Source organism: Brassica rapa, chromosome A09, assembly GCF_000309985.2.
Source record: "Brassica rapa cultivar Chiifu-401-42 chromosome A09, CAAS_Brap_v3.01, whole genome shotgun sequence".
NCBI lineage: Eukaryota > Viridiplantae > Streptophyta > Magnoliopsida > Brassicales > Brassicaceae > Brassica > Brassica rapa.
Genome location: NC_024803.2, coordinates 10,441,105 through 10,463,348, shown reverse-complemented (window position 1 = coordinate 10,463,348; position 22,244 = coordinate 10,441,105). Strand labels below are relative to the sequence as shown.

The 22,244-nt window shown below is 35.3% G+C and overlaps 3 protein-coding genes across 3 annotated transcripts; 2 read left to right on the top strand and 1 right to left on the bottom strand.

Annotated features, from left to right (window-relative positions):
• The first annotated feature begins 8,913 nt into the window (after positions 1 to 8,913).
• On the top strand, positions 8,914 to 10,096 carry LOC117128274 (F-box/kelch-repeat protein At3g04660-like). The gene has a single exon (XM_033280372.1). The coding sequence runs from the start codon at positions 8,962 to 8,964 to the stop codon at positions 10,039 to 10,041; it is 1,080 nt and encodes a 359-aa protein (XP_033136263.1). The 5' UTR covers positions 8,914 to 8,961; the 3' UTR covers positions 10,042 to 10,096.
• Positions 10,097 to 13,699: 3,603 nt separating this feature from the next.
• LOC103838486 (cyclin-dependent protein kinase inhibitor SMR15) lies at positions 13,700 to 14,268 on the top strand. Its single transcript, XM_009114936.3, has one exon. The coding sequence runs from the start codon at positions 13,748 to 13,750 to the stop codon at positions 14,078 to 14,080; it is 333 nt and encodes a 110-aa protein (XP_009113184.1). The 5' UTR covers positions 13,700 to 13,747; the 3' UTR covers positions 14,081 to 14,268.
• A 2,361-nt stretch (positions 14,269 to 16,629) lies between these two features.
• Positions 16,630 to 19,149, bottom strand: LOC103838485 (protein trichome birefringence-like 2). Its single transcript, XM_009114934.3, has 4 exons — positions 18,062 to 19,149; positions 17,591 to 17,977; positions 17,244 to 17,402; positions 16,630 to 17,176 (listed from the first exon to the last, which is right to left on the bottom strand). Exons 1-4 carry the CDS (start codon positions 18,799 to 18,801, stop codon positions 16,834 to 16,836), a joined length of 1,629 nt encoding a protein of 542 aa, XP_009113182.1. The 5' UTR covers positions 18,802 to 19,149; the 3' UTR covers positions 16,630 to 16,833.
• Positions 19,150 to 22,244: the final 3,095 nt, after the last annotated feature.

Genomic DNA, 22,244 nt, shown 5'->3' with positions numbered 1-22,244 from the left:
CGAGGTAAATCTCAATACAATGAAATTATTATTCTATAGTATGTCATTCCATTATCTCACCAGACTATTTCATATCATATTAATTGTTTGTATTATTCTCCAGTCAATACCGCGAGATGGAGAGGATGTTGTGGCAGCAGAGACCGCCTCGGTTGGTTTGGGACAGAATCTGGATGAAGGAGAAAGGGGTGGAGGACTATCTCCGGGTAAACAGACCGACTCAACTCATGGAGCCGAATTTATAGCTGAGACAGGGGGCGAGCATGGAGGAGATGCTGACATTGGACATGACCCCATAAACGTGGAGGTGGGCGAGCATGGGGGAGATGTTGACATTGGACATGACCCCATAAACGTGGAGGTTTGTCCTTTAAATTTTGTTGTGTTTTATACCATTCTATGCAGTTGATGGCAGTAGACCCTTTCCATATTGAGATCTTTCACTGACATTACCATACTATTTTAATTTAGAATCCCTCGCCTTCGGTAAACGTCGCATCCCCTGACAATTCTGATGCCGCCAATCCTCCTTCTCGAGTTGATGTGGTAAGAATGAGTAGAAACCTGATAAGCAGTCAAATTGTCGGCTTTGTCTTAATATTATAATAATGTATATTGGCTCAGTTAATTGAAAAATGTGGTTAATCTATCTAGGACGAACTGAATATATCATCGGAACGCCGCGTTGATGACCCAGTGTCTGGCGTCGTTAATAAAATTCTATCAGAAGAGGGCATTGATAAAGTAAGTTCTCTATACTATATTTCCATATATAAATCTATATAACTACTCCATTTGTTAATAGATTCCATTCTATGTGCTTTACATTGGCAGAACCCGGTCCGACCCTCCGCTGGTTCTGGAACTCATGTACCTCAGACATCATTAGATGTCAATCCGGAGAAAGTGGGTCTTGATGGTGTGCATGACGATCGTGGTGAGGCTGATGTTGGGAATAAGGGTGAGGATGTGGATGAAGATGATGTTACAATTACTAAAGTTCAGGTATAATGCTTTACCTTCTTCCCAGCTCAAATGTAAAGTGTGTTTGCAGAGGTGATAAGTTTATGTTAATAGGCTGGACGAGTGAACACTGATGCAGCCGGTGGTCAAGCCGATGGTGGCAGACGTTTTAGTAGACGTACGCATACAAGTACGAAACGCTACACTCCTCCTGCACCCGCCGTCCGTAAGAAAGATGAAAACAAGAAAGTGGCGCGTCAAACTGATGATAATCCTGCACCTCCTAAACGGGTTAAAAAGGTGGCGGCTGAGCCAAGTAACCCAAAGCCTCGTCCTCAAGAAAAACACACCTTTATAGGTGGCTTCTCCCCATTTTTTCCGCCAACCCCAGCTGCAAGAGAGGCCTTCCTGAAGACAATGGCGGAGGCAAAGTAAGTTGAAAGCATTTCATGGTTACTATTCCATTTGAAAACTATATATTCCATATGATATAATATGGTATAGTCAGGCAATAATCAACTAACGGTATTACCACTTTCCTTCAGATCAAATGCGCCATCCCTCGGGTCAATCAGTTCCATTGCTTCTTTGGATGATATGTTCAATTGCACTGGTGTTTGTTCGTATGAGGTAAGTTATAATCCTCACTGCTTTGCATAAATTTTGTTTCTGTATTTTCCTTCTTATTTATGTCTACTTTGTAGGCTGTGGATCGTGTTGTAGGTTGGATAAGAAAGATGCGTGACAGCAATCCATCTTCAAAATTTGACTTCATCCCTCCAACTTTTCCGGTGTCTCTGCGCAGTCAGTTCATGCACCGGCCACAGTGGTTTACGCAAGTAGACTTTCTCTACACTCTGATTCTGGTTAAAGACAGACACTGGGTTGGTATGATAGTAGATTTGCCTATGTGGGCCATCTATGTGGTGGACGCGAACCAGACATGTCCTCCTATTTCAGTGTTGAAAGATGTCGTCAACCCGATATCGATTATGATGCCGCACATGGTATCGAGGTTCTGTCTAACTTCACGACCTCGTGAGTTGAATTACCTTCCCTTCCCCATATCTCGCTTAGACATACCAGTTCTACTTGAACATCCAGGTATTAATCGCCTCTCATTTAAATTTTTATTTAACACACCGCACTATACCATACGCATATCCTACTATACTATATGTGGTAACTAGTATAGCATTCCACGGAGTATTTATAATAATCCTTTTCCTGTTGTTAGGGTACGCCGCGGTTGTGGCACTGATTCTGTTAGAGATTGCTGCCGTGGGGAAGCCTTTGATTGATCTGGCTCTCACTGAAGAGGAGGTTCGTGTTGCAGCGGAGAACTATGCGATCTCTACCCTGGGTATGTTTAAGGTGGTCCCCCCTAATCCTGCAGTTTAGTCGTTTTCAGAACTATACTACTTTATGTTCATTCGTGTTTGATGTAATCCACATTGTGTTGTTGTATTCCCTTTCTCCTACCTCTTTATGTTTTACTCTGTAATCCTTTGTTTCTTCAGAATAACAAACGATGATTTCTTATGTTTAACTTATGATGTCCTCAGTCCCAGGTTTCTTTATTCCATGCAATTAAAATAGTATATTTTTCGGGAGTTAGTGTTTACCGTTTAGAGTACTGATAGTACAACATGTGGAACGAAGGATATGCTAAGTCAGTCTCTCTTGAGTCATACCCAAGTTTATGTTCATCTACAAAATCCTATGTAAATTAAACACATTCCATCTATATTCCATATTGTTTGGCCAATCTTCCGGTACTAACTATTCCATATATGACGGTTGATAAATTCACATTGGAAGGAGTAATGGTACTGTCTATATGATTAAGGGGTCGGGGAGGGTATGGGTTTAGTTTTCAAAAATGGTGGGGTTGTTGGTGTTTACGTTTGTATCATACAAGTGGGTATTGTATTGGGTTTAGGGTTTAGGGGGGGTGGGGTGGGGGGTTTGGGTTTAGTTTTCCGTACGGGTTGGTTTGTTGTGTTTAGGTTTTCTTTTTAGTGTCAGTGAGTGGAAATGTATTGGGTATAGTGTTGAGGATGTGTTCTTTGGTTTCCTGGGGTTGGATTGTTGGGTTTATGTGTCTTTTTAGGGGGTGTTTTTCAAATTTTTTTTAACTCTGTAGAGTTCCTTTTGTAATAGGTATTGGTTTGTATGCGAATTTCAGCTTAACCATATTAACTGTCGTATAGTATAGTCTTCTAAAGAATGGTATAGTACGTTGAAGCTTATGGGTTCATTCTAAGATATTTATGTTGTTTATGGTTATTGGTGGGGGGGGAGGTTTCGTTTTCTGTAAGCGTGTGGATGTTATGTTTAGTATTTCGATTGGTAACGACTTAGAGGACTAATTATAGTATAGTACTGGCAAAAACAGTATAGAATAAACAATGTAAACACTAAATGCTTGTCAGATATGTGGACATAGTACATAACTGCACTATTAATATTACACAAAAGAAAAGGTCTACCGGTGTTCCGTACAACAACCACAACATGTCTAAAAGGGGGCATTGTATTGGGTTTAGGGTTTATGGGGGTGGGGTGGGGGTTTGGGTTTAGTTTTTCATACGGGTTGGTTTGTTCTGCTAAGGTGGAAATGTTAACGTGTGTACAGGTATTGGATTTAACTGTATAGAGTTCCTTTTGTAATGGTTATTGGTTTGTGTGCTTATTTCAACTTCACCATATTAACTTTAATATAGTATAGTCTTATAAGAAATGGTATAGTACGCTGAAGCGTTACTTCTAAGATATTTATGTTGTTTATGGTTATTGGGGGGGAGGGTCGGTTTCGTTTTCTGTAAGCGTGTGGATGTTATGTTTAGTATTTCGATTGGTAACGACATAGAGGACTAATTATAGTATAGTACTGGTAATAAATAGTATAGTATGAACAATCTACACACGAAATGCTTCAAAGATATGTGGACATACTACATAACTGCATTATTAATATTATACAAAAGAAAAGGTCTACCGGTGTTCCGTACAACAACCACAACATGTCTAAAAGGGGGCATTGTATTGGGTTTAGGGTTTATGGGGGTGGGGTGGGGGTTTGGGTTTAGTTTTCCCTACGGGTTGGTTTGTTGTGCTGAGGTGGAAATGTTAACGTGTGGAAAGGTATTGGGTTTAGTGTTGATGAAGGGTTGTTTGGGGTGTTGGGGTTGGATGTTGGATTTATGGGTCTATTTCATGTATGACGATTTATAATATCACGTTACATTGGATAATCGTAATGTGTATAAGGTTACGGGTGTGAGGGGGGGGGGGAGGTTTGGGTTTAGTTTTCGATAAGGGTGGGGGTGTTGATGATTAGGTTTTGTATTATTAAAAGGTGTTATTGTACTGGATTTAGAATTTAGTAAGAGTGGAGATGTTGTGTTTAGGATTTCTATTGTTAACGGTTCGAATGTATTAGTAATAGTATAGTACTAATTGCAAATGGTATAGAAACAACAACCTAAACGCTTAAGGCTTATAAGGTGTGAGCAAATAGTGGAGAACGACATTATTAATATTAGACAAAAGAGAAGGTCTGGTGTGTTCCGTACAACAACCACAAGAGTTGTGATTATTTGGTTAAAGGGGTCTACATAACATAATATGTACATACCAAATAGATAGATATATAACCGTGAAGCATATACCATTCTATTTGGTTAAAACACTGTTTTCACCCCTTTCCACTTCTTGTACATGCCCGGTCTTTAGACGACACTGGCTACTGCATAATCACCCAGTTCCCAAAATATTTCATCGAACGGCCTTCTGCTGCCTTCTCCTTAGTTATAGCTTATCATATTGGGTTGCGGCAGGATGCCCTGTTGTGTCCCGAACGGCCACAACGTTTTCATTTTCTGTTTGACGAGCTTTCTCATTTCTACATACCAAAGTTAAACAGATATCATTCTTGTCTAAATGTAGAATATATAACGTTCCATATTAATAGGTATTACGACAATATTTACATATTGTACTTTATATTTGGTCCATTTGAACAATTTCCTATTCAGGCTGACTATTCCATAAGTTTAGCTAACTATTCCGTTCTTTGATTACAAATTTCATCAATGGTAGAGTAGATTACCTTGTACTCCCCACGTGATAGGATGCGGACTTTCCTAGAACGCCTAGGTGGGCGGCGTACTGCCGGTGGAAGTAATGGAGCTCTAATTCCAGATCCGAGTTCTAATCCACCAACAGATGGGACCGGATAGATTTTTCCGATGAAGCCTTCGCGCCATGTTGGTACACGGTAAGCCGGTGCCACCAGCGCATCTGATGGAAATCCAACCCTGGTGGAACAAGCTAGCGCATGCATACAGGGTATCCCTATTAGTTGATACTCACCACATGTGCAAGTACCGGGACCCAATAAAACTGTGAAGCACTCCCCGGCGGGGTCCTGCACTTGGTATTCAAGATCGGCTATATCACATACAGCCATAGCGGTGGAGAGATCAAAGTTTTCCTCCACGAGTTTCCTGACATTTGGGGTAATAGTTCCTTGCTCCCGAGTTGATTTCGCTCGACGCAATGCGAACCAAGACATAACTGTTGTACGTATGTACTCAAACATGGTAATGAGGGGATATTCACGTGCTTCCTTAAGCACCCCATTCCAGGATTCATCTATGTTTGAATCCATGATGTTGAACCTATTCCCCCTGAAATGAACCCTAGTCCACTGGTCGAACCCTGTTAACAACATTAATAAGCAGTGGCCAGTTTTATATTTAGTACTTTATTGTATTGGATAGAATGGAAATAAAGCAATATAGTATAGTATCGTCGGATATTATATAATATCAGATATAATCGTCACCTATATCAACCAAGTAAGCCGCGCAATTTGGGCTGATTTTCTGAATTTCAATAAACTTCTTATTAAATTCAGTCACAGTGAAAGCTCTTGCAGCAGCGGACATAAGGTTGGCGAGTCTGCTACTCTTGTATTTTGCCATCACATTTCTCCACAGATGGACAACACATATGACATGCTGAGCATGGTTGTATACCTGTACAAGTACAAATATATTATATAGTCAGTTAATGTTACATATAGTATAGTTGAAAAATAGAATGTGTTAACTTTAATGTTCACTGAAGATTGTCCGGATATTTACCTTCCTCAGTCCAGTGGCGATACTTGGATGGCGATCAGAGATGAAAACCAAGCCCGGGGTATCGACAACAAAAGTTTGTAGCCTCTGGAAAAACCATTCCCAAGCATCGTCATTTTCGTTATTAACAACAGCAAACGCAAGGGGAAATATTTGGAAATTCCCATCTTGTGCTGAGGCTGAAAGTAGACACCCACCATACTTCCCTTTAAGCGACGTCCCATCAACAACAATAACTTTCCGCATACACGAATACCCTGCCACCGATGCTCCATAAGCAACAAAACAGTATTGAACCGTGTTCCACCTTCTTCTTCATCCGTACTTTCCATGTAGCATACGGTTCCTACATTAGAAGACTGAAGGAGTGCCAAATATGGAGGTATCAGTGCATAACTCCCAACCATGGTCCCCATTGCCTGCTCCATCGCCATCTCTCTAGCTCTCCAAGCTTTCCAGTATGAAACGTTGACATGAAATTCATCTAGCAATATTTTCCTTATTGCGGCGGCAGTGGGGCCCTTCTTAATACCAACAAAACTAGATTGCAATATCTGGCCAATCACGATAGTCGTTGCAAGTTTGTGGTAGTTTCTACGGTCGTCAACGGTGCAAGAGTGAACTAGGTTAGCTTGTCTGACTTGGAAGTTCCCACTGGCATCTAACAAGACCGCATACACGCGCCATGGGCATGCATCACCAACGCATTGTGCAAGTAGTATGGAAGGGCTTGAACGAGTTGTCTTGAAATGGAACTTCCGGTTTATAGCATGTATTGCAAGTTTGATTTTGCAGTCGGCTTTGGATTTGAAAACACGACCCACATAAAAGTCATCTCCCTCGTATTGGATGTTGGCCAAAGCCGTGTCAACCCCTACAAAGTCAATGAAACATTCAGATGCATGTCAATTGTTTTATATAATATGGAATTAGTTACTACATTCCAAATATAGTATAGAAAGCGGGCATTAGAAATCCATTCTATCAAATTTCATTCCTTATGATGTAGCTTTACATTTGTATTTACTTAGAAGTTATTTTTTACCTGTTCCCTCCCGATTGTTGAATACAGGTGGAGCATCCCTTCCAAAAAAGCTGGCGTATACGGGTTGTTTAGCATCTCGTGGAGTGCTTAATCGAATTTACCCCAGTGTAGACCATCGTCTACTGGTAATTCTTCAGAATCATCTGAACCAGAGTTTGAATCTCCAACTCCACCGTCAGTGTCTGGAATGCCAGCATTTCCAAATAATAGACGTCTCCGGACCGGCCTAGACCCTTCTCCGGTTTCACCAACAACCGGGGGAACAACAGGAACGACCATGTCATCATCTGAGTCAGACTCTGATTCTGTTTCCTCTTCCACAGGACGTTTGTTTTTTCCCCTATCATTCGGGCCTGTCTGACGACTGGTAGCGCGGGTGGGATCACCTCTTTCTGTGATTACTATTCCACCTGGAGAAGGTGGAATAGTAGGGAGTCGTTCTTTAGATCGCACCGCCTTTGAAACAAAATAGTCCGAAAATTCATGTGGAATCGCCTTTGTTTTCGGTTGAGTGAGTGTAATGGTCAGTGGGGTTTCGGATAGTGCAAAGGTATGCCAGTCTTCTTCATCGATTCCATCTCCACCATCCTCGGCCATAAGCACCCTCTGTTCTGTCTCGCGCTTCTTAGTAAGTAGCTTCCCTCCATGTGATTGGCGGTAGATAGAGACATATAGAGGAACTTCTTCAATAGATCTCCTCATGTTTAGAAACACACCGACTTCTGTGTCCTCGGTTATGTACTGAGGCATTTCGAGCTCCGCATCTCCAAAGCTCACCCATTCGGGATATTGATATGAAAGCTTGAGCGTAGCATCTGTCGATGATAGTTGATAGCGTTCTCTCACCGAAGTCAATAACTCTGTCATCGTCATCCCGTGGACAAGTAAGACTTTATCCTGCCCTGTCATCTGTAGGTTGGAGGAAAAAAATTACTATCTCAGATCTACATCAAATGGTCCATTCCATATTGAGACAATCATACATATTAAAGACTATACTGATCATCAACTACAAATACAGATAAATACAAGGATTAGTTGGTTGTTACTGATGATTACCTGTTCGAATCTGCTGAGCATTAACTCGTTCTCTGCTTTCACCTTCGTCAATGTCTTTTTCTTACTTAACAACGAGATGGACAGACTGTCAAAATATATGGAATGCTAGATATTTTATGAGGGTGGTCTATTCTCATCCACATATTTACTGAACTCAGTAAATAGCATGCGGTTATTTTCATGAGGACGTGGCTTCTACTCTCTCCTTATGATATGCACAGTGTATGGTGAATATCATCCATTCCTTCTTCCCGCAACGTCATCTCTTTCTCTATCACATCGTCATCTATTTAATTTCCTAAATGTCATTTATCTCTCTCTCACCGAAGACTTGTAAGCGTTGAGGGTAGAACCGGATGAGGTGAGAGACAATTGGTACCCATTTAATTATGTCAAAATCATGTTCATATACTTAATTTCCCTTCCAGACTTAGCTATTTCGCCAATTAGCCCTTATTTGTGAAATAACCAAAAAAAAAACTAAAATTAGTTTTTGGCTTCATTCCAATTGTATGTTTTTACATGCAAAATTTATTTCAATATATAGTTTCATAAAAGATACTTTATTTAACAATAATGGCCATCAAAACAAATTAAAACTACTATTATTTATACAAAACATCATATATTTTTATATACAAATTATTATAAATGAAAAAATAATCTGCGGATCTGATTCTAGTTTTATTTTAAGATAGCAGACTTGAATTAGGGTTTCAGATATAAAAAAGAGCGAGGAGGATCATGAGGTCAAAGGAAGGAGATGATACAGAGTCTCTTTCTCTTCCTGTGGATTTGATAATAGAGATTCTTACGAAGCTGCCTCCGAGATCTTTGTCAAGGCTCATCTGCGTGTCAAAACTCTGGTTATCTATAATCCACGGTAAATATTTCAACGACTTGTACCTTACTCGATCTTCCACACGGCCACGTCTTCTTCTCCATCGCTACTGCCATGATACGCGGCGTTCTCACTATTCTTCTCTCTCAAGTGAACCGTCTCTTGGTGATAGTATTACTCTTCCAGGGTGTCAAATTTCTCCACCAGTCCGTGGCTTGATCTGTTGTGTAGATCATGACTCCAGTATTGTCGTGATTGGCAATCCTAGCACGGGCCAGTTCCTAACTTTAACTGATGCCATAACTGACATAATCTTTTTTGGATATGATCCGGTTAATGATCTATATAAAGTCCTTTCCATGTATTTCGTTCATGATATAGATGGATCAGTGGTTCTTGAAAAGTCTCAAGTTCTCACTTTAGGAGGAGCTCAAGAATCATGGAGAGTGATCGAATGTAAGTATCCGTATTACCCAGGAACACAAGGTATATGCCATAATGGGGTTGTTTATTATGGAGCGTGGTCTAACCTCACTGACAGAAGATCTGTAGTAGTGGGCTTTGATTTGAGATCTGAAGAGTTCAGTCTTATTACATTACCTGAGGATGTTAAAATCGTATCACGTTTTGAGTCTGATTTGGTGCGCTACAACGGAAAGATAGCCTTAGTAAATGTTTCACTGACCCGTAAATTCGACCTATGGGTTCTAATGGATGTCAAAAAACATGAGTGGTCAAAATATTCTGTCGTTGCTCCTACTTGTGACTTCTTCCGTTGCAGGGGTACTATTGAAACCGGAGAGCTAATATTTGAACAATTCTATTTTGGTGACCAGTTTTCAATTCTCTATTACGATCCCAAACAAGACAAGGCTAGAAGAGTTGACCTCGAAAGAAGAGGAGATACTACGTCTGGTGGTAGGAAATTATTCGTGGATCACGTAGAGAGTCCTATGTTTCTTCCAAGGAAGTTTATCCATTGATGGCTGGTGGCTGGAGTTTCCTAAATCAATTGCTCTGTTCGAATCACAGATTGAAATGAAAGTATTGATGACATATTTGGGGAGCCATTTTTTATTTATTATGAAATTGTATGCTTATGGGTATGCAAATGCGTTGGCTTAAAGTGAATTCTTCTCTTTTTTTTCTCCTGAAACTTTAGTTTCCTTATATGATTAGATTTGCAGAAACCCAGATATTTGCGTTGTATTAGTTCTTTTCTAAAAGAAAACATTTGTCCAGTCATTTGATATATTCTTATATTGTTCATCTTCGTATATGAATCACAACTAGCAAGAAACACTGACTAATGACTATTTCGGTTAAAATAGGTAATTCTTGGCTACTGAAGAATCAAGGCTTCCTTTTCAGCCCCATGCTCAACCAAAATACTCTTCAAACTTTCAAATTCTGTTTCAGGACTTTCAACGTATTCAGTGAGCTGACTTGACCTTGTACGCATGGTACTGTCCGTGTCTTAAACTAGCAACATTCCGTTGAAGCCTAAAACCGATAAGAATTTCCAAACATGATAAATGGTCAAAAAAGATTAAAATAACTGACGTAAAATGTGGAGTCAGAAGAATCTTGTATTAGATTATGGTGATTATTGTTTGTGGTTTTTGCTTTAGTTTTTGGTTTTTGTTTTTACAAAAACCATTTTTCATCCAATTAAGTTTTAGTTTTTTGTTTTGCTTTGGTAAAAACCATTTGATTTTCCAATCAAGATTTTTAATAAATAGATTTCCTAAAATTTAGGAGAAACTAAATTTTGAAAAGTTTAACCAATTTATGAAGAAAAACTAAAAACCAACTTTTGTGAGCTTCTATTAAAAAATGAATTTTGATTTTTTTTCTATAGAAACTACTACGTTTTAATTAATTAATTAATAATATTTTTCATAACTAAATTATCATACAGTGTTTTGTACATTAGATATCATATAAACAATAATGTCAAATAATGTATTTGTGTTTCATATCTGAAAAATAAAGTTATATATTTTATAAATAAAATAAATTAATTTTAAAATTAGTCATTAATTTCTATAGTACAAAAATTGAATATTTTTAATAATTATTAGTCACATTAAAAATAACTAAAATTAGAAAAACATAAATATTCTTTATTAATACAATATATTGTATTAATCTTGAAAAATAAAAATAGCCATTCAAGTTTAAGAAAATATAAATAATTTATAAATTTATAATTAGTTTCACAATTTTACCTATTTTTATTTTTGTATATTTTAGAATATTTATATAAGAACAAATATTGCTATTCAATTATTTACAAAAATATTAAAATTATAAAATATTGGAATTTGATAAAAGGAAATTCGTTTTTACTATTTTCCTATATGTTTTATATTATTTTTCAGTTAAATTTTTGATTAGATATATAATAAATCAATAATATGTAGTAGAATGTATAGTATGTGTTTAAGATTATGTTTTAATGTTCAAAAAAAGAGAAGATTGTTTTTAATATTAAGACTTTTTTAAAACCTCTTTTTAGGAAATCACATTATATATAAAATATAATTTCGTTTTTAAACATTATAATTTTTTATTTTACTATTATATCTATTATTTAGAATTATAAAGAAAAATAAAATTGAAATTTAATTGGAAGAAATTAATAAACAAAAAGAAAATAAATATTTTAATAATTGTCATTTGATAAAAGGAAATTTGTAATTACTAAAAATATGAAAATTATATAAAATTGGAATTTACATAAAATGAAATTTGTTTTATTATTTTCCTATATGTTTATATCAATTTAAATTTAATAATGTTTATTTTCATTATGTATGATATTTGGAAAAGATAAAAAGGAAGTAAAATTACAAATCTCAATAATAGTAAAATACAAATCAAATAAATAATAAATAATATCAATTAAATATAATATTTTATTTTGTTAAATATATCTCGTTAATTAACCGTACTGAAAATTAACGTGAGCGCGACATGTATGAAACTGATTTCTCAATTAATAGTATATATATACATGCTTATTTTATCTTAAGGTGAATTTTTAACGGTGTAGCCTCTTGTTTAATTTTCTAACAATATGGTAAAATCAGACATGCAATTTTTATTATATAATTAGAAATATTACTAATGAAAAATTAAAAAGATTTTAAGAATGAAAAACACATTTTCATAAATTTGCTTGTCTTGAAAATAAAATTCACATGGAAGAAAAAAATCCACCAATTTATTTTCCACTATCGCACCAAAAGGAAGTAAAGCGCTACAGAGTGTTTGATTTTGTAATGGCTGATTGAAGAAAACACAAGGGGTCAAATGTTGATCCACTCTTCAAATAGAACTTGGATTGACCAGGATTCAAAACTTTGAAACGAGACTCTCTCCATCTCGTTACTTCATTGAATACTTGCACGGAAAATGATATATACAAGGCTTGAATATAGTAATAATTAAAAAGGAGTATGTGTAAATTAAATTCAGGGTTAGAGTCACGCGTTTCCTCGGGTTCCTTATTATCATAAAAACCTATTTGAATACTTTTGCTCCATGTGTTCACTCACTCTCACACACATTCTTCATTCTTCAAGGATCACACATACATTCTTCCACAATTTGTTTTAGTCATCAATAGTTTATTTATAACTTCGAAGATCCTTCGCTTGCTCTTCTCTAACAAGTCCGATTTGTAATTTGATTTAACCATCTCGTCACCATTCAAAAAGATAGTACTCATTTAACAAATTGCGAAATATTTACTTCTATAAAGTTATCTACAACATTAATGAAACTATATTCATCGATATATCGTAATTGGCATATCTATATAGGTTATAGTCTCTTTGTTTCAATAATTTATTTGGGTTTATAATGATATAAACCATATTTTAAAAGCATCTCAAATACTTAGGTAATAGGGGAGGCTGATGCTTTGGCTAAGTCTCCCTGCCCTTGCTTTGTTAAACTCTTCCTCCTCCGTTTTTGGAGGGTAAGGACTATCTTAGCTAATGAAGTGTTGTTTGATCAAAACAAAAAAGCATCTCAAATCAAATATATCTTCCTCCAACGTATCAACAGGGTATCCAAATCATTGTTAGATAGGTAGAACAAAGCAAGGGCAGGCAGAACACAAAGCAAGGGCCAGAAAACCTTATATTACCTTTTCGATTTGTAATGAACAAACCTACAATTGAATATGATGACTTTAGAGTTGCAAGTTACTGTATGTATAGAGATACCGAAAGATTACATTGTTGATAAATATTATGCAACTTTAACATGTATATATAATCCAAAATAAAGCTAAAAATGAATCTACATACAGTATTTATTATTATGAATGTCATATATCTCTCACATTTAATAAAGATGCAATGTACACTCAATCTCACTACCTCTCGGTTCTTTGAATGTTTTAAACCAGAAAATGAAATTGAAAAAACGAAATTTACAGAAACAAATTTTAACCAAGCAAAAATAACCGAATCGTCACTGATCCGTTTTCTTCAAGTCGCTGTTGACTTGACTACAAGAGACTCTTCTCTAAATCACATGCTTCATTATTCTTTTCACATTCTCTATAGTTACAAACTGATATAAACCCTAGAAACCATCCCTTTTTTAAAACCACTTTCCCTTATATTTCCAAAACATATCCTCTTTCTCTCTAACCTCAAACGACAACAACTTATGGGACTTTCCGGCAAGACCCACCACCAGTTCAACATCGAACTTCACGAAACTTCCGAGAAATGGGCCATTCCTGGAATCTCCTTACGTGAGCCGATGAAGCCGATTAGCCTCCCCTCAAGTACCGTAGCCGACACGGAGAGTGACGTTCATCAAGATCAGTGGCCGACGACTCCAACGGCGCCTTCCTTCAGAATACCGACGGTTTTCCCGTGTCCTCCGCCGCCAAAGAAACGAAAAGTATCGTCGAAGTTTGGCTACAGCGGCGCTAGAGAATTCTTCTCTCCACCGGATCTCGAGACCGTCTTCATACATAAAGCTACAGCCCCTTGATTCTAATGATAATTATCTCCTCTCTTTTTTTTTTTTTATCAACAGAAACATGCATTACTGAATTTAGAAAAAGGGTTTAACCCATCACAGAGAATTAATTATCTCCTCTCTCTAACCTATTTAGGTTGATAATAAATCTTATATTTATAAAATCAGTTTCTTCATTAGTTTAGTTCGTTACTCTTTAGCGCTTTCTTCGTTAATTTCGATTTATACAAGGAAAACAGTGTTACGAGTTAGAACAGTACTAGCTAAGGTTTTGAAACTCTATGCTCTTGTATAATTTGCTTTTTCAGTAAAACTGATGGTTATATAATTTGTGTCTTTTTACCTTTTCTGCCGTTACATATGTAAAACTCATTTGATTGTTACAATATAAAAAAATGAGTACTTTAGTATTTATTATGATAGGGTTAAATCAGTACGATCCTAACTATTGCATGCTCATGCGTATCAAATGACAACATGCATCTCAACTTCCAAAAAACCTTAACTAGCCTGAACATGTATAACCAAAAACGTACAACATCTTTTGCTTCCTATATCTTTTAGTTTCAAGACTTTCAATTAACTGGAGAATGGTGAGTTTTCTGTGTTTTGTTTTATTTCTACATTAAGTGTCGGAAAGTAAAAATATATCCACTTTTCTGTATCCTTCGAGCAGTCTTGAGGTCCACCTTATTGGAGATAAATATTTCATCTTTTAGTTTAACCTAAAACAAGATTTTGACCCGCTTTCAAAGCGCGGATTTGTTTTCTTTGACATATTTATTATTATAACAAATGTGTTTATACATAAAATATATATCAAGTGTCTTAATGATTTTTGTTAGCATTTGTTTTTATGTTTTACGTTAATTTTTCATCTATACAAAATGTCAGTATTGTGAAATAATTATTTTTTTACTGAAAAATACAGTAAGAAATTAACTTTAAAATTATTTTTAGTAAAATTAATTTGTACATTGACTTATAAAATTATTAAAATATTTAAATGAATTGTAATATTATTTAAACTAAGACAGGGTGTATTGATATCATCTATTACATTCATATCTAATTTATGTTTATGTTTATTAATTGTAAATGTGAAATTATTAATTATAAATGTGAAATTTTTATATAACTTCAAAAACTATGTTTAATATTTAATGTAAAGCCCATATAATATAAACTTGTTTGATAGAAATTTATCTAATAAACCATTGCAAACACATAATTGTTTATCTAAGTATAGAAGTGGTGGGCTTTAAATTTTCGAAAAAGTCTTAAAAACAATTGAAAAGGTAATGGAATGTTTTGTAATTAATAGGAAATATCAGGGATATAATCCTAAGAAAGATTCTGTTTTAATAGTATAGATATTTTCAAGCTAGATAATGATGTGAAAGAGTTATGATTTCACAATCGTTATACTTATAATTACTTTCTACAATGTAAGGGTTTTTGGCTTATTAACCCCCCCCCCCCCCCCCCCCCCCAATTGTTAATATGGCATAATTAAGCTCTTTAGGAAACTTTTAAGGATGTCAATAAAAAGGAGTTAAGAAGATTTTCAATAATATTCCATTAATAAATAAACTAGCTAGCATAAAATTTACAAACTAATTAAATCAGATAATTGGTTATTATTTTCTTATTGTTTTTAAATTTAGATACATGATAAATATACTTTTATAAATAATTGTTTTGGATATAAAATATGACTTTGTATATCCAAAAGTGTGATTTTTTTATAAAACTAAAAAATGGTAGCGCCAAAATTTTCTTTAAAACTTTTGGGTGCCACCTTAAAAACAGTAGTTAGTGTGATATAAACTTTTACATGCGTTCTATGGTTTTGTAAGCAGAAGCTATTATAGTTTCATTATAGTTTGGGCAGAGAAAGGGTATCAATTATTTGACGGTAGTTTCAAATCGACTTGACTGAAGTTGTGGCGGTATTAATGGATTCAGAGAAGTGCCCATTTCTTGGATACTGCATGAGATCCGACATTTTCAAAATTTGTTCCCCAGGTGAAAGGATACTCACTCTCCTCGTGAAGTGAATTTATGTGATGAGATCTCTTTCTAAGTTCTGTGTTTCTTTAAATTACCTTTAACGCAAGATTTTGTCTTAAAATATTACTATATGCTTTGGTTTCAGATCTTAAAATAACCCCAATCCGCAACCTCAGTCATAGAATAAATAGAATCGTAGGTCAATAAATTAAATTGCACATCACAAAACTGTAGTTCGAACTCCAACTAAACCTTTGGAAAAATATTTAGCACCATATTAGATAGCAACTTAGCCACTGATATTATCTTTTTTTTTTAAATGAGTACGGTGGAACCACTATTGTATCACTCTGTTTCGCAACTTCTTCCTTCGAAAACTTCTCCTCTACTCATCGTGACAACTTAGAACCATAAGCACTCAAACTTAAAAAAAAATACTTTTGTAGTCTAGGAAAACAGAAATCAAATTTAGTTTGATCTCTATTCTGAAACCATGTGAAATAAGAAAACAGCTTGATTGCCTTTAGCAGATTTGGTTAAGCTCCAACTTATCTCGACTAAATTCATATATATCAACTAAATACATATCATTATCCAGTAAGAAACATTCCTTACAAAACTAGTGGGTTTAAGATAATTCAAACTAACCATGCAATGCCTATACACTAATCCATACCAACCAGTAAACGTGATTTTTCGTGCATTAAGATTGCAGGAATACAAACAATAAAACAAAGGCAAAGGACTTTTGACTACCACTTAGATGCTAGACCGGCCTTTAACAGAGATACATACAAGAGCTGGTTCCATGTGTCCGGCACACCCGGCAAGCACCAGTGACTACAATCTTGGTGGCTCACGGCCTCTCTTTTCTCCTTTTCCGTCTTGTACACCGTCCTATATATAGAAGGGTGACCATCTTTTCTGAAATCCGTTAGCCGGCTTATGTTCATGTAAATCACCGGTGTTTTCATTTTATCACGGAGTATGTAGTCGAGAGCTTTCATCTTTGAAGGATACTTTTTTAAGTAATGCGTGTTATAGATTGGTTCTGTTTCATTATGGCATTGTCCTCCTGAGTTCCATGGCCCTCCTCTATAAAAAGAACATCGGTTCAATACGGCTAATAACAACGTTTTTGAAGAAAATATAAAGTATTTACCTGAAATGTGTTTCGGAATAGCCTCTAAATACAACATGGGTTTGGTTGCGGTCGATGTTCTTGTCGACCCATTTGGCCCAAGTGGTGAGAGCTCGTTTATAAGCTTCGAGAACCTTGAGCCTCGGGTACACTACGTTACCCTCTTGGTAATAGTTTTCTCTGCCAAACAACATCAAAGTCACTGTTAGGCCTGCTAAGAACCGGACCGTACCAAAAAAATTGAAACCGAACCAAATTTCATAAAACTCGAACAGATCCTATATCTCTAGAACCGAAAAACCAAAAAAAAAAATGAACTGCTCATCCCTAGTCACTGTTAAATAAAACAATGTTACAGAATTATATACCCTAGCTTTGTTTTGTCATGAGTCCACCAATGACCAGTATTGAATATCAGTATATCAGCATCTCGATACATGGACGTCGTCTTGTCCATCATATCCAACCTTAAAGTCTCCATCGTAGTCCCGTTCACGCCTCTAAAACTTGATTCCCTTACAAAGAAGGGCGAGCCAACGAAATCAACCGTGCAGTTATAGTCCTCGAATCTGAACGCGTAGAAGCCTCTCTTCTTGAACTCTCTTCTCCCTGAGATCTCATAAACTCGTTTCTTGTCCTTGAGGCTGTGTCTAAGAATGCAAACAAGAGATTCCCACATGTTTCTGTTTATCGAGTCCCCAACAAAAACAAGCTTCTTCCCTCTAAGCTTCTCAAGAAAGTCTGTCCCGTTTAACCTTTAAGATTCCAAACACAAACACGTTGTAATAATCCAAGAAACAAGAACATCAAGAACCAAAAGGTAATAAATAATAACTTACCTGGGGATGTCGCACCCGTTAGGCTGCCATTTCCATTTAACGTAACCATCATCAGGTCTTTTATTAGCGTGACAGTTGAAATCTCTGTCTATATACGGACACGAACCAGGCGGGTAATACGGCATCGTTTCATCGTAAGCTCTCACCCAGTTTCCATCGTAGATATCACAATCCTCGTAAGAGCCTCTGCTTCGATCTGCTTCCACAGTGGCATTCTTCTCATTGCTCGAGTTTGCAGGCACAAACCTACCTCCCAGATCAGATACCAAGCTAGAGCTGTTGCCTACACTTATCGTAGCATTTGCTTCGAGGGTATTTTCGTCATTTCGGACTGAGACTTTTCCATCTTCAGACAAAGTCGAGTTAATCACTGTTTCTCCAGATCTTGGTCCAGATTCAAAGCTTGAGACTTCACCTTCTCCAGACAAACTTGTATTCTTCGAACCAGTATCTCTTGTTTGTACTACTTCAGGCTTCTTCTCTTCGACTTGATTGGAAGAAGAAGATGACCCTGAAGAATTGAATTGAGGTGAAACAGAAGAAGGGATGTTAAGATTGGAGTTTCTGAGACCTTGAAGCAGAGGAGAGACGAAGGGGACATTGAAGGAGGAGTTAGTGAGGGAGAGAAGTGTGAGGATAACGAGAGAAGCTGCGATTCCTAGTCCGAATCTGGAAAGGATGTTTCTTCTTCTGGCAGAGAAGAACTGGTCGGGGAACAAGAGCTTCTTGGACGAATCCATATTGTTGGTTCAGTCAAAAATGCAGTTAGAATGAACAGAGCATTGGAGACTTGGAGAAGAAACTGGAAAGTTAATAAAATGGTAATTTCTGGTTTATTTGTGTAAAAGAGAGGGAGACTTTTGTTAGATTTTGATTTAAGGTGAGAACTTGAGTTTGGGGGAAAACAGCGGTTTCTCTCGAGGATGACGATTTCGTTTTTCAGTTTGATGTTTGAGAAATGTTAAATTAGTCTCTTTGTTAATGAATGTTTAGTCACTTTCTCTGTTAAAGTATGTCAATAATTGAGAAATTATGTGGGTTTTTTTTTTTTTTGCGAATTATGTGGGTTTAGACTTTAAAAATGAATTATTGCGTTTTCATTTATTATATATGATATGAAGTTATTATACATATCATAAAAAAATATTTTCTTTTATCAAATATATAAGAAAAAATAAAATTAATACTGAATATATAAAATAGAGGAAATATTATAATATTAAGACTTCTAAAATATAATTAAGGTTAAAGACTCATTTTTCAAAAAAAAAAAATTCGGTTAAAGGGTACTCTAAATTAAACTATTCTCAAACGAGGTACTAAAATTTAGATAATCTAGCACACTGAGCTAGAACTTATTGGATTCAATCTTGAAAAGAATTATGCATTCGCTCATTTTATAATTTTGATATTTTCCTTAATAGTTTGAAACTTTTAATTAAAAAGTATAATTGGAAAGTTAGTGGATAGTGGTAATGGCCGAAAATACCGAGCTAGCAATTTACTAGATTTAAATCTTGAAAATAATTAAAGTTAAAAAAATTAACCTTTAAAAAGAATTATGGAATTGCTCATTTAGTCATTCCATATTCTTAATATTTTTTTCCTTTATAAATTTAGTAAATGAATATAATTAGGAAGTTTTTCTTTTTTTGTTGTTCACATATGATTAGGAAGTTTGTGTTAAAAAATGGAATATAATTAGGAACTTAATGGATCGTGGTAATGATCAAGAAATACGGCAGAGTACCACCGACTGCATCTAAGCAACGTGTCTTAAGAACGACTCACGAGACTTTGGACCGACATCATTCCCTTTAACAGCGTTTGCTTATTGCCGCGTGATCTGACGGCTATTATGTGGTCTCTCAGTTGCAGGTGCACGCTTCGGTCCTCACACCTGATTAGCCTCCACGTTTACGACTCTTCTTGGCTTAAATTCGCTGATGCACAGCTGAGAGAATAACGACCATTGTATGTTCGTGGCTCTGTCTTGTGGCTAGAAATTGCGAGGAAAAAAAGTTGTAATCCTGGATAAAGTCTTGACCGGATACAATCCGGCTCGCTTGAACCACGTCCGGTTTAAGAGTTTGTATGGATATAGAAATTTGTAACCGTTTTAAAGCTAAACCAAAATTCAGTTCTTTTTTTGGTTTACGATATTTCCATTTATGTTTACAAAATTTCAATCTAATTATGCTGGATCCAGACATATGTTCAAGTTTACACAAATGCATGTAAGCATTTCGATGTACATAACTTGCAAGGTTTCAAAAACCAAAAACGTGAAGACTAAATATTCTAAAACCGACTCGGACCAAATTTGAAATACTACAAATAGAGCTTATTCAAATAGAGGAAATTCAAAATCGTTTACGTTGGCCATGAAGTACCAGATTTTTGGACAACTTGATAGCCAAACTGTTATCACACAATATGATATTACTCTTTATTTGCATCAAACCAAACTCTTTTAAAATTCTTCTCATCCAAAACAAATTGACGACCAGAGTAAACTGATGCAACAAGTTTAGTCTCTTTTATCAAAAGTGTTACCATCTTACTTTATTAAAACTGAAGTACACTTATAGAATAACCATAAAAGTTACTTAATATTTACAGTCAAATGCCATTGAGAATTAAATTAGTTTTACATTAAAAATGATTGTCTTTTCCACTTATTCATTGTTTTCCTAGAATAACTCAAACTAACCACAAAAAAAAGAAACATATTATTAATAAACTCAAACAAACTACATATTTTTAAATAAATGAACAAACATAAATAATTCCCCTGCAATATCGACACCCTAACATTGCTTATTATATAAATCTCATCCTTAGCTTACGTAACCTGCACGAACATCAAATTATATAAGTAATTAAACTATGAAAAATTAACAATGATTCTCACACGAGTTGAATAATTTCAGTTCACTTAATTTCACGGTGGTGTCTGTAGCATATTTGTAACCACTTTATTATATTGAAATATTCCACTGACTTCCATATGTCCAAATAATTAATAATCATTATCTATCTTATTAAAATCTAATATTTTTGAATTGAAAATCTTTTTCCCTAACAATCTTCGGAAAAAAAAAATAGAAATATTTGCAGAATTTACTAATTTGTTTCTAAATAAGATTTCCCCTTCAATTTCGGAACAAGGAATATATATATATATATATAATTTGATCCATAACTACTAAACAATAAACATAATATTCGAATTTCAACAACATATTCTGCATACTAATCCAAACAAGAGATGCCTTACGAGGGTGGTTAAGATATTTCCTCAACTTTAGCGTTTTGTATTGCCTTCAAAAAAATTGACCCACACACTTGCGGAACAAGCATAAAATCTTATCATTTCCTATTTCAAATCATAACCATTAAGATTTTACCATAATTTCAAAAACAAGAAACATAATCAACAAAATATTATTTTCATTTATTTCACCTAATATGCCTTGCAAAATAAGCAAAGATATTTATTCTCAACTAGGGTATTGTCTCTCTACTATATATTCTATCCGAGTACAAACTCATTCTACACATTCTTTTACGACTTACTTCACAAAAAAATCATGTCTGCTAACAAAAGATTTCATTTGATCAGCGATCTTAAACCCTTTAAGGAAGTGTGGCATGTTCAAGTAAAACTGATTCACTCATGGATACAAAACCCACCTTACGCTGATGAAACATTAGAAATGGTTTTAGCTGATCAAACAGTTAGTTCTACTCTTTGTATTTTTTTTGAATTTTAGTAAAGTAGATCAGGATGATTAAGTGATGATCTAAGATAAATAACAGGTAAAACATTAGAAATGCCACGGTGTGATCAAATTATGTTACAGCAATATTTGTATTATGTGATGTATTTTTGCCATCATTTGTATAAAAATTTGATACATTATATAAGGTGTGAAAATTTTTAATTGCATTACGTAAACAGAAAAATACACCTGCCCGGTCGGGCGGGTCCAGATCTAGTATGTATTATTTCTTTCGTTCAAAAAAAAATGTTTTGTTTCTTAGACATCCAAGCTATTTTTACTCTAAAATAATGATTGTTATTTTTTTCTTACATATGTGATATTTTTCTCTGATTAGGACATATCTGTTTACACTCATATATGACTCCAAATGTTATTACGTAATATTTTTTTTCGAA

Coding starts and splice junctions, on each gene's coding strand:
- LOC117128274 (XM_033280372.1), top strand. CDS start 8,962: ATGAGGTCAAAGGAAGGAGATGATACAGAGTCTCTTTCTCTTCCTGTG.
- LOC103838486 (XM_009114936.3), top strand. CDS start 13,748: ATGGGACTTTCCGGCAAGACCCACCACCAGTTCAACATCGAACTTCAC.
- LOC103838485 (XM_009114934.3), bottom strand. CDS start 18,801: ATGGATTCGTCCAAGAAGCTCTTGTTCCCCGACCAGTTCTTCTCTGCC. Junction 17,978..18,061: donor AACGGGTGCGACATCCCCAG/GTAAGTTATTAT, acceptor GGAATCTTAAAG/GTTAAACGGGACAGACTTTC. Junction 17,177..17,243: donor TATTCCGAAACACATTTCAG/GTAAATACTTTA, acceptor TTCTTTTTATAG/AGGAGGGCCATGGAACTCAG.